Source organism: Mycteria americana, chromosome 22, assembly GCF_035582795.1.
Source record: "Mycteria americana isolate JAX WOST 10 ecotype Jacksonville Zoo and Gardens chromosome 22, USCA_MyAme_1.0, whole genome shotgun sequence".
Classification (NCBI taxonomy): domain Eukaryota; kingdom Metazoa; phylum Chordata; class Aves; order Ciconiiformes; family Ciconiidae; genus Mycteria; species Mycteria americana.
The window spans coordinates 2,380,673-2,392,789 of record NC_134386.1 but is presented as its reverse complement, the minus strand read 5'-3'; the positions used below and the strand labels follow the sequence as shown (position 1 = coordinate 2,392,789).

Below are 12,117 nucleotides of genomic sequence, written 5' to 3'. Positions count from 1 at the left end.
GCTGTGCCCCATAGTGTCCCCTTTATTGTGAGATATGCTGCTGCCCCCCGGCCCCACGCTGGGCACGTGGGGGCTCAATAAATACTTCAGCATTACCCCCCCCCCCCAAAAAAAAAAAACTACCAAAGACAAAAAAACACCCCCCCCCGGTAACCGTCCCCTCCCTGCTCGCCCCTGTGGCCCCACCAGGGTGGCACTGGGGGCTGATTGTCTGGCTGCGGCCCCCCCCCTCCACTCAAGTCTTCCCGGGATATGGGTGTTAAATGGGGGGGGGACGACACACACAGGACCCCTTGCACCCAGCTCCCGTGGCCTTGGGGTGCCTGGGGTGGGGGTCTGAGCCCCCCCCCCCCCCCCCCCCGGCGCAGCTCAGTTGCTGTAGAAGCCATAGTAGCCGCTGTCGGTGGCCGGGTCCTTGTCGTAGAGGTCCCCGTTGCGGGGTGGGGGGGAGCTCTCGGCGCTGGAGGGGTACGGGGACACCCGCCGCCGCTTGCACTCGTACAGCCCCGAGTCCGAGGAGTCACCCGAGGTGGCAGCGGGGGGCTCGGGGGCCCAGCCCTCCGCCTCCTTCCCCTTCTCCTCCCGGGGCTCCCGGTACCAGCCCAGAGCCCCGGGGCTGCCCTTGGGGCCGTACTGCCCGGGGCTCCAGCCCCCCGCCGCCCCGAACCCCCCCGGCCCCTCGGGGTAGTAGGGCAGGGGCGGGTGGGGGGCGGGCGGTAGGGTGAAGGGCTTCACCCCGTAGGGCACCAGCTTGCCCCCCCCGTAGCCCCCGTCGTAGCCACCGTACTCCAGTGCCCCGGCGGCGGGCGGCTGTTGGGGGGTGAAATACCAGCGTGGGGGGTCCTTGGGGGGCAGGGGCAGCGGAGCCCCCCGCTCCCCACCGAAGAAGCGCCCGGGGGGCAGCGGGTACTGCTCGGGCAGGAAGGGCTGGAAGCGGGGAGCTGGCAGGAGCTGCTGGCAGCCGGGACCGTCCGGAGGAGATGGGGTGAGGCGGTCACCCTCCGAGGCTGTGTACATCCTGGGGGGGGGGACAGGGTGGGAGTGGGGGGGTGCCCTCCTGCCGGCCGGGGTGGCGGGGGGACCGGCGGGAGGGCAGGGGGACACTCACGAGTCAAAGTTGTCCCGGAAGCCTTTGGCGAAGGGGTTGTGGTCGATCTTCAGCTGGGTGATCTGGGGGGGGGGACACCGAGCTGGGGGGGCTGGGACTACTGTCAGCCTGCCCCCCCCCCCCCCCCCGGGATGTCCCCCCCATCCCTTTTCCCTCGAGCAGCCCCCGCCCCACCAGAGTCCCCTGCCTGTCCCAGGACACCCACCCCGGTACCCGAGGGGCTCAGCCACAGCTGGGGGGGGGCCAGGCTGTGCTGGGGGGGGGGGACTGGGGTGATTGCTGAGATACTGATGGGATGCTGGGGTGGGGGGGGGCATTGAAGGGTGCTGGGATGCTGAGGGGATGCAGGGGATGCTGGGGGGGCTACTGGGATGCTGAAGGGGTTCAGGAGGAGGTACTGGGGTGCTGAGGGGATGCGGGGGTTACCAGGGGTTGCGGAGATGCTGTGGACACGGGTGTTGGGGGGGGGGGGCCTGGGGGGGATGCCATTGGGGTTTCCCTGGTGCTGGGGACCTTAGAGGGTGCTGGGGGGGGTTACCAGCGGCTGCTCTATGGGGCGTTACTGGTGTTGCTGTGATGCTGGGGTGATAATGAGGTGTATCAGTGATTTCTGTGGCCCTGGGAGGATGCTGGGGGGGGGGGGTGGGGAGCTTCTGGGGTTCCTGTGCTGCTGGGGGGCTGTTTGGGGAGGGGGTACCCCCATGCTAGGGAGCGGGGTGGTGGGGGGGGGGGGTGTCTCGTACTCACGTCGGCGTTCTGGTAGGCTGTGACGGCGATGAACTGGGTCTCGGGGAAGGCAAAGGTGTGGGTGTGTGGGGAGGGGTACGCCTCCTCGCCCTCACCCTCCTTCACCTCCGTCACATGCAGCCGGGGCTGGTACTTGTGCAGCGACTGCAGCACGATCATCTGGGGGGGCAGCGGGTGGTCAGGGGGGGCATGAGGGGACCCGGCACAGCCCGGCACGGCGGCGGGACCCTTACCTGGCCGACGTTGTTGGATGCACCCTTGTTGTTGGTGAGCTTCAGCTTCCCAAAAGAGACCTCCTGCCGCATCCAGTGGGCACCCGTGTTGGGCGAGTCGGGGTGCAGGTAGAGACGGTTCCCTGGGGAGGGGGGGGGCACCAGGGATGGGGTTACTCCCTGCCTGGCACCGCAAGGAGAAGGAGGATGAGGAAAGGGATTCGGGGGGGCCGTACCTGGCATGTTGCCCTCGGCTTTGCCGCACTGCACCCACTTGCCACCCTGGTAGCGCCAGTGATGCTGGTCCACCAGCACCACGTCCACGCAGACGCTGTAATGGGCCACGGGGTTGAGCCCCGAGAGGCTGAAGCTGAGGAACGGGAACATGCGCCTGGGGAGGGGACAGAGGCACAGACATTGTCACACACACACACACACACACACACCCCCCCGGCTCAACCCCTGGGGCAAAGGGTTGCACGGGGAGGGGGTGGCTCTGCCTTGTTGAATGGTGATGGGGAAACTGAGGCAGCCTGATGCCCGGCCCCCCCCTGCCCGTACCCGGCTGGGTGCCCACCGGGAGCTGACTGACCCCAGCAGCTGAGGGATGCTCTCGGGGCTGATCCCCCCCTCCCCAGCATCTTCCTCCCCCTCCCCGAGCACCTTCCGGATCGGAAACCAACACCGCTGCTATTTTGGGCTGGGCGCCAGCCTGCGCCAAGGGCAGGAAGGGGACGGGACGGCCAGGGGACCCTGCGGCCCTGGGGCTCCAGCTGCCTCCCCCCGTGGGGCTGTACCCCAGGTCCCCCCTCACCCGGGGGGGACCCCAAATCCCAGCCCTGGGGTGGGAGATCTGACCACCCCCCCCCCAAGTTCAATCCCTCTGTTTCCATCACCAGCCCCAGTAGCCCCAGTTGCCAGCCCGGGTTCGCAGCGGGGCCTCGGGCCATGGCCAGGGTCGCTGGTTCAGCCCCTCCCAGCAGAGCTGGGCTCTTTGACCGCGGCATTTCGGCACCCACTGGAGTTTTGGCTTTTGGTGGCCGGAGCTGGAAACCAGCCCCAGCCCCAGCACCACCAGCAGCCCCGGCCCCGTTGCCCGGCCACCCCATTAGCATCACCCGTGTTAACGAGCCACCACGGGCGGGGAGCAGGACGGACCCCCCACACAGACCGACATGGGGCACACGGAGGGCCCTCAGCCCCCCCCCCAGCTTTGCCTGGGTGAGATACACATGGGGCGATGGGGGAATTCATCCTGACCCCCCTGGGGGAAGAGGGCTGGGCGGGGTGGGGGGGGCTGCAGCCCCGCACACCCCCGGCCCCCTCCCTCTCTCCTCCCCTCTTCCTCCCTCCCTTGGGCCGTGCCGCTTCGCACGTGTCGGTACCCGGTGGGCGAGGGTGGGGGGGTCCTCGAAGCGCCAGCATTTCTCATAAAGCGCGTGCTGGGGCTTCTCTGAAAGGGCCCCGGAAAGCCTCGCCTGGCCGAGGGGGGTCCCACGTGGGGCTGGGGGCTTCCACCTCTCCCTGTGCCAGAAGGGAACCCAGTTGTCCTGACGGGGTTTGGGCAGGGAGGGTGGGCTGCTCCCCGGAGCCGACCTCAGCCCGGCCATCATCCCAGCCGGAGCGAGGGACGCAGCCGGCAGCGGGGCTGCCCACCAGCGGGATTCACCCCTGGCAGGGAGCTGGGGCTGGGGGGTTACTTTGCCTCCCTGCCAGCATGGGAAGGGGATGTCCTGCCTGCCCTGCCAGCTCCTGGCCACCCCAGCCCCCGGCGCACCAGGTTTCCCACCAGCAGAGACCTGTGAGCTCATGACAGGGATGGCACGATGCACCAAAGGGGCTGCTGCAACCAGGGCGAGCAGCCAAGCCCCCCGAGCCACCGTCCTGCCCCTGTGTGCCAGCCGCGGGGGGGGGACGACGAAAAACAGGCGAGGAGCAAGGCGAGAGACTGGGAGCTCTGGGTGCCGGGGCAGGAGAGCGGGGGATCGGCCGTGGCCCCGGCAGGAAGCGCGGCTCGGGCAGTGCCACGGCACCGGGGAAGCGGCATGCAAAGAGCGGTGGAAAGAGCGTGCACAGCCCGCGCCGGGTGCCGCTGACTCAAAATTGCCCTTGCGAGAGAGAGGGGAAAAGAAAAAGAAAGCGGTGCTCATGGCGAGGAGCCGCGCACGTGCTCCCCGGGGTCAGGCCGGACGGTGGCCCTGAGCATCCCGGGTACCCCAGGGTCCGGCCAAGCCCTCGCAAACCCCATCCTACCACTCGTGTGCCAAAAGCGGGCGGCCCCCCAGGCTCGCATCTCCTCCGGAGCCAGCGAGACGCGGCTGCGTCAAGGGACGGTGGTTCCTGCCACCGATAAAAATTGCAGCCACATCAAAGGGCGGCAGCGAGGGGCTGCGCTGCCTCCGAGCCCCCGCCGAGCTCTCGCAGGGCACTGCCTCACCACCGCCACGCTCCGGGTGTCAAAGCCCTCGCCGGCACCGGCGCTGGCTCCTGGCACACCAGTGAGCCAGGGTGATGGCTGGGCCCGGGGCGAGCAGCCAGGCTTGGTGTTGCACCAGCCCCGAGCTGCTGCAAGGAGGAGGGAGGAAGAAAACAGCCTTTTTCTGGGGTTTTTTGTTTTTTTTTTTTTGCACCTCGCTTGCTCCGACACCACTGGTTCCCCGGCTCCCCGAGCCTCGCGCTGCCGGCGGAGCAGAGAGAGAGAGTTAGAGCTCAAACACTGCCGCGGTGCAAACCACAGGGCTCGGCCGGGGCACGGGAGGGCGGGGGTAAGACCCGAAACCATGCACGCCTCGCGTTTATTTTTAAATCCCCTGGCGCTCGAGCTCCCGAGGCTGCTGCTCGGGCAGGACTTGGTTCCCCTGGGTTTGGCCCCTGCGGTTCGGGAGGTGCGGTGGTGGGGTGCAGGATGCCCCGGCGCTCCCCCTCCCCACGCGCCCCAAAAGCACCTCGGTTTTCCCTCCCTTTGCGTGTTTGTTTCTGGAGCTCGGGAAGGGCACCCCACATCTCAGACTGCCCCAAGGTTTGTCCTTGCATTAATCCCTCGACTTGGGGGGGGGACAGGGTGTGTGGCCATGGGGCAGGGGACCCAGGGGATACGGGGAGCTGGGAGCACACTGGCACATCCAGGGGACACGGGTGTCAAGAGGATGCTAGGTGACATGGGAGCCTGGGGACATCGGGGTCATGGGGACACAGGGAGCAGGGACAGGGGGTCCAGGATGAACCCAGGTGGAAGGGAAATTTGGGGGTCAGCCACCTGCAAACCTGCCTGGGGCCAGGAGCTCAACCCCCCCCCGGCCGGCGGTGCCTCCCCTGCCCAGCCCTGCCTGCACCCCCAGCAGCGCAGCGGGGGGCTGCCGGCTTCCTGAGCCACCACCTCTCCCAACGGCAACCCAGCGCGCCCCAGCCCGAGCAGCCACAAGAACCACGGCTGCGTGGGAGATCGGCGCAGCCCCCACCGTGCTCCACCTGCCCCCCGCCCCCACCGCACGGCTTCATGGCGCAGCTCTACGGCACGGCTGCTTGGCACGGCACGGTGACACGGCACGGCTGCACAGCTGCGCGTGGCACGGCGGCACGGCGCTGCGTGGCTGCATCGCACAGCTGCGTGGTTGCGCGGCACGGCTGCTCGGGCACGGCACGGTGACATGGCGTGGCTGCGCGGCACGGCACGGCTGCGCGGCACGGCACGGCTGCGTTGCAGAGCGTGGCATAGGTGCGTGGCACGGCTATACGGCTGCGCGGCACGGCTGCACCGCTGCCTTCAACCCCCAGAGCTGCCAGCCGGGTACCTGGTCCCCCCAGCCCAGCCTGCATGGGAACAGCAACTGCCGGCCTGGGCGAACCATCGCCGAGTCCCCCTGAAAAGGCAAAGCCAGCCCTCGTGTTCCCCCAGATGCCGGGCCACCGCCGGCACCCCTCAAACCAAAGCCAACCCTTGCGTTGGCCAAACGCAAACCCAGCCCTTGCGTCCCCAAAGCCGTCCCCCACGTCCCCCCGCAAAGGCAACGCCGGCCCCTGCGTCCCCCAAGGGCAAAGCCGTCCCCAGCGTCCTCTCCAAAGGCGATGCCATCCCTCGTGTCCCCAAATGCAAAGACAGCCTCTGCACCCCCCAAAGGCAGCACCGAGTCCCCCCCAAATGCAAAGCCAGCTCCTGTGTCCCTTGAAAAGGCAAAGCCAGCCCCAGCTTCGCAGCAGAAACCTGCAGCAGGAATTCCCCGGGCCCTTCGCAGCCGGGGTGATGGCGAGTCCTTGGGGGTTTCCGCAGAAATCCTGCCCTGGCTGAGCCCCGAGAGCCGTGGGGGACGGAGGAGGGATGGGGACCCGCGTGGGAAACCGGCAGGAAATTATTTTTGCTGGGGACGAGTGGGCATGGGATGGTGTGGGATGGCGTGGGATGGCGTGTCAGAGCCAAGGCAGAGGGGCAGGAGCAGGCAGGGAAGGAGCCAGCGGGGGTAAACCCCAGCATCTGACCAGGTTCGCCCCGGTGCCACCATCTCCCACCCGGCCTCAGCTCGTCTTCGTGGGGACGTGGAGGGCTGCACCCCAGGGACACCGGCATTGAGGGACCAGCGTAGCCCTGGGGGCTCCCCAGGTGGGGACATGGGGCACCCGTGGGATGGGACGCAACCCCTGCCCTGCCCCCGAGCCCCCCGGCCCGGTGGGTGCCTGCGTTGGGGCACACATCCCCCCTCGAGCCCCAACTTTGGGGTTTTTCCTGTGTCTCAGCAGCGCTGCAGCCTGGCCCTGCACACAGATTTTTGCAAAAGCAGCTCAGGGTCGGGGGAAACGGATGTTTTGTGGCTCCGGGGTTGACATCTCCCCAGGCTGGGTTTGCCGTGAGCCCCCTTGGCACACAGCACCCCCCCCCCCACCCCAGACCCCAGCCCCTCTGCAGAGCCGTCGGGGGGGATGGAGCTGGAAAAAGAGCCCCAAAATGGCCTGGTTTCAGGCTGGGAGCTGAGGGCAGACCCCAGACACGCAGTGGGGCAGAGGGGATGGGTTTTCTGGGGGCACCCCAGTTTCCAGACCCTCAGCACCAGATCCTGAGCCGCCCTGGCACAGCAGTGATGGGCACTGCCCCAACACCCGCCACCACAGCTGGGGATAGAGAGGAGGAAAGCAACGGGGCGAATTTCAGCAGGTTCCCGCAGGACCTGAACGATGGCGGGTGAGAAACAACCATTTGGGGGGCCCAACGTCCCCGCAACCCACTTGGCTGATGCTGGGGACACATCACCCCATCCGTGACGGTGCCGGTTTGCTGCCGAGCGGCCCCGAGCCCGGCGGGGAGAGCAGGCCTGGGAACGGCCGTGGCAAACCAAGCGGCCCTAACGTGTTTAGACTTCCAACACATTAAGCAGGTTGGTCTCAGTATTGAAGTGACACTGTCTGTCTCGGCCGACGGAGGGAAGAGGAGAGGGCACGGAGCATCGCTGCCGGCAGCCCCCGCGCCCAGCCCCGGCGTTGGGCAGAAAGAGAACCCCTGGGTGGAGGAATGGCGGCGAGGGGGGGGGGGGGGGGGTCACTGCAGCAGGAGGAGCTGGGGGGTCTCTGCCAGCTGCCCTGCACGCAGCGGGTGCGCGCTGCCCTGTCTCCCCCTTGCCACAGATTTTTGGGAGCCACGGCATAGCCCCCGAGCCCGATCCGGAGGGGGCTGAGCCCCGTGCCCAGCCCCACCATGCTCATGCTCCCCTCCTCGCCCCAGCACGATCCCACTGAGAGCTCCCAAACTGCAGCCCGGGGCCCGGCTCCCCCCACTCACATCACCCCGGTGTGGGGCCGAAGGATGGGCTCAGGGTGGGCACCAGCATTTTGGGCTCCCCTTGCTCCAAGTCAGGGTGACACCACGACCCCCCAGGGCCCGTATCGCACCCAGCCCCCTCCAGACCCTGCAGGCAGGGGTGTCGGCAGAGGTGGGGTGGACTTTAGCCCCCCACTTACCCCCCAACCCTGCCCCAGCCCCTTCCCCAGCCCCAGGAACCCGCCCCAGGCGGAAGGCAGCACAGAGGGGACAGCAGGTGCTCGGCCGCAGCGTCACCAATGGCTGTTTTGGCACCCAGGATGTTGCCGAAATGCTCCCCCTTCCCCGGACACATGGGGGGGCACCGGGCCTCTGCCTGCCCTAAAGAGCAGGGTCGGGGATTTCCGTCCCGGAGAGAGGACAGCAACTAGAGGGGGTGTCACCCACCCACCCACTGTGCTCGTGGGGTGGCCGGGGCCGCTGGCACCCTCCTGGGCCCCGGCAGGCACCGGGCTCTCACTACTTGTTGCAGCGCTGAGCTCTGGATCCGGCCCGTGGGTCGAGGCCGGATAAACGCTCCCTCCAGGCCCCCGGCACTGGCACCATCTCTGCGAGCTTCCTGGCACAACAAACCCTGCCTGGACACGGGAGGTCCGGACCCCCCCTCTCCCACCCTGACACAGGTGGGGACACCCCCCAGATCCCCTTCTCCTTCCAACAAGACTCAACTCCCCTAGAAAACAAGACCCCGGGGGTCTGGTCCGCTTCGTTCCCCCACTTTTTTCTTTTGCCCACACAGAAAGACATCACCCCCAAACCCACAGGGACAGGGACCCCCTCTTGCATACACCCCCCCCCCCCTTGCATGGGTGGACGGGGACCCCCAGCCCCACAAACACCTCCCACACCTCCAGCCCTCTGGGGAGACGAGGCAGGAACCCCCAGCCCCTCACCGTGCCGGCCACCCCCGGCCCACCCCGCAGCCCCCCCGGCCTGTCCCACACCCCTCTCTGCACCCCCCGCCGCCGGCGTGCCCACCCCAGCATCCCCAGCGCCCCTGCCCTGCCTGTATCCCTGCCCACACCGGACCCACACCCTCTCCTGCCCCACGCCCGTACGGCTCCCGGTGCCGCTGCCGGTCTCTGTCCCGGTAACCCCCCCACCCCGGTCCCCCCCGGCACCCCCCGGTCCCCCGGCTCACCTGCCCTGCTTGGTGATGATCATCTCGGTCTGGTGCTTGTGGAACTTGGCCCAGAGTGGGTAGTTGTTGAGCATCACCTGCACCTTACCGGCCGCCCGGTACCCGGGCGGGGCACAGAGCGGCCCGGCGCGGGGGCACAGCGGGGCGGCCCCGGGGGCGTAAGCGCTCTCCGCGCCCGCGTACAGCTCCGCGCCCGCGTAACCCTCGACCGCGTAACCCTCGACCGGGGCGGCGGCGGGAGGCGGCGGTCCCCGGTAAGGCGGGCACGGTCCCAGGAACCGGCCGCCGAAGCCGCCGGGAGCACCGTAGGGCAGCGGGGGGGCTCCCGGCTCCGGTCCCCCCCCATCACCGTAGTAGGCGGCGGCGTCCCGGGGGCCCGGCGGCTCCTTGGCGAAGCTGGCGGCTCCGGTGAGCATGGGGGCGGCGGGGCGGGGGGCTCCGGTGCCCGGCTCCAGCGCGCCCATGGACGGGCGGGGGGCACCGGCCCCGCTCAGCCGCTCATGGGGGCCCCGCCGGCGGCCCCGGGACCCGGAGCCGGGCGCGTTTCAGCGATGCCCGCCTCGCCGGGCTCCCACCGCCCCCTCCATGCCCGGCGGCCCCGGGGGCGGGAGGGGGGGGGAGTGGGGAGGGGGGGGGGCGGCGAGCCGGGGCGGCCCGGGGAAAGCCAAGGGGGAGGGGGGCAAAAAAACAAATCCGGAAAAAAAAAAAAAACAAAAAAAACCCCAAAAACCAAAACCAAACACCCGGAAAGCCCCCAAAAGTGCCGTCGGGGAGGGGGGTCGGCGGCGCGGGAGGGGCCCGCCCTGCCCCGCTGCTGCCGGTGCCGCTGCCGGTGCCCTCACGCGTTCCACCTGCCCATCCCCGTGGCCCCGCGCCTCTTATCCAAAGAAGCGGCTCCGCGCCGGCAGCTCCGCCCCCCCCCCGCGGAGGCGGCCCCCACCGGGGCGGGGGAGCGGGCACGGGGCGGGCCGGGGGGCGGGACACGCGGGGAGCGGGACACGCGGGGAGCGGCGCTCAGGAGGGCGCAGGGACGCGGGAGGGGATGGGGGACGGCAGGGGACGCGGAGCGTGGGAGGGGATGGGGGACACGTGGGGACACGGGGCACTGGGGGAGTGGGGAGACGGGAGGGGATGGGGGACACGTGGGGACATGGGGCACTGGGGGAGTGGGGAGACGGGAGAGGATGGGGGACACGTGGGGACACGGGGCACTGGGGGAGTGGGGAGACGGGAGGGGATGGGGGACATGTGGGGACACGGGGCACTGGGGGAGTGGGGAGACGGGAGAGGATGGGGGGACGCGGGAGGAGCCGGGGCCGTGGGACACTGGCAGGGGACAGGGACACTGTGGGGGGACACGGGGACACAGCATGGAGGGACAGTGTGGGGGCCACACTCCTGCCTGTATTTTGGGGCTCTGGGGTGACACAGGGCACTGGGGGACAGTTAGCACCCTGTCCCCCCTCCTCCCAGGACCTTTAATTAATCCATTAATTAGCCCACTTGCCCGGGGGTGCTGCATGGGCCCTGTCCGGGGGTGCTTCCCCCCTGGGGAGGCTGGGGCAGCCCCCAGACTCTGTGTGGGTCTTGGGTGCCCGATAATTTGGGTCCCCCCTGCACACCCTGGTGTCACAGCAGACACAGGAGGTGGCTCGGGCTGGCGAGCACCCAGGGACCGGGGCTGGGGGCTCGTCCCGTCCTTGGTCCCCTTCCCCTTCTGCCGGGTTTGGGGTGGTCCGAGCTCCGCGAGGACTCGGGCCGGCCGTGCCCACCCTCCGTGCCCGCTCCCGTGCCCACCCCGAGGCCAGGCCTTCCCGGCACCTGCCCTTGACCCCGCTGCGCCGGGGGAAGTCCCTGTGTCCCCTGGAGCCATCACGACGGCATTTTGCTCTGGAGGGGCCGCTTCCCTTGGCAGCTCCCCAGCTCAGCACCAGTCAATACTTTCCATTCCCAGTGGGGCAGCGCCGCGGGAGGGTGGGGGATGGCTGGGTGCCACCCCGCACCCATCGCTCCCACACCGCATGGAAGGACGAGTGATGCCACCACCGGCCCGTGTGTCCCCTTCCTGGGGTCCGGGCTCGGCCCCTGGGTGCAGGGATGTGCCCAGCCTTCCCCACATCTGCGGGACCCCTCTGGGGCTGGGGGCATGTGGGGGCGGGGGGGAGAAAGGGGCGCATGTGGGTCTCTACCAAACCCACATCTAAATCCCCTGGGCTCCGCGGCCTTGGGGTCGCAGGTGACGGTGGTGTCGGGGGGGGGGGCAGCGGGAGCGGATGGGGACAGGAATGTGGATGGGGACAGGGATGGGGACAGCTCTGCTTCCCCCGTGGAGGGGTCCGGCTGTGGGGCAGGAGGAAATGGGGAGTTAAGGATGCGCGGGCTGGGGGCCTCGGCTGGGCCGTGGGGGGTGGATGGACGGGACCCCCACGTCCCCACGGTGAGTCACCTCCGGGCCAGAGCGGTGGTCTCGCAGGGGGTTGTGTATTGGCCCATCAGACACAGCTTAGCAGCCATTCGGGCCGGCTTTTCACTGGTGTCATTATTCAGAGGGGTCCTGGGCTTCAATCTCTATGCAAAGCCCCCCCCCCGCTGACCCCCACCTGCCTTTCCGGCTCCCTGCCAGCTCCTCCCGGCCCCTAATCCCCTGGGAGTTAGTGGGGGACAGGGCTGGTGTTGGGGCATGTGGCAGTGGGGAGGGTGGGGGATTTTGCAGTGGGGGCAGCCCCCCCCATGCTCATCCCTGGCCTGGTGTGTGCGCACGCACGCACACACGCGTGTAAATCCCTCCCTGGCACAGCCGCTGCCCGCTGTGCGTGGTGTCTGCGTCCCGGGCAGAGCACGGCAGCTGTGTCCTGTCGTCGTGTCCCCCCCCCCCCAGGCACCCCCAGGCTGCCAGGGTACCGCCACCCCTTGGAATCCCCCCTCGGAATCCCCCCACCGAGCTCCCAAGTGAGAAAAAGAAGGAAAACAAGGAAATTTCCAGAAAATTTTTCTAGGAGGAAAAAATAAAGGCCGGAGGGGGGGTTATGGATGGGGGGGGGAGCGACTCATTAACGGGGGGGAAGCAAGTGCTGCAGCACATGTGCTCCCTGACGTCACGACGTGC

General features: G+C 68.9%; 1 protein-coding gene across 1 annotated transcript; it reads right to left on the bottom strand.

Annotated features, from left to right (window-relative positions):
* Positions 1-306: 306 nt before the first annotated feature.
* On the bottom strand, positions 307-9,475 carry TBX21 (T-box transcription factor 21). Its single transcript, XM_075522731.1, has 6 exons — positions 9,012-9,475; positions 2,304-2,458; positions 2,089-2,210; positions 1,856-2,014; positions 1,109-1,170; positions 307-1,018 (listed from the first exon to the last, which is right to left on the bottom strand). The coding sequence occupies exons 1-6, from the start codon at positions 9,473-9,475 to the stop codon at positions 370-372; spliced, it is 1,611 nt and encodes a 536-aa protein (XP_075378846.1). The 3' UTR covers positions 307-369.
* Positions 9,476-12,117: the final 2,642 nt, after the last annotated feature.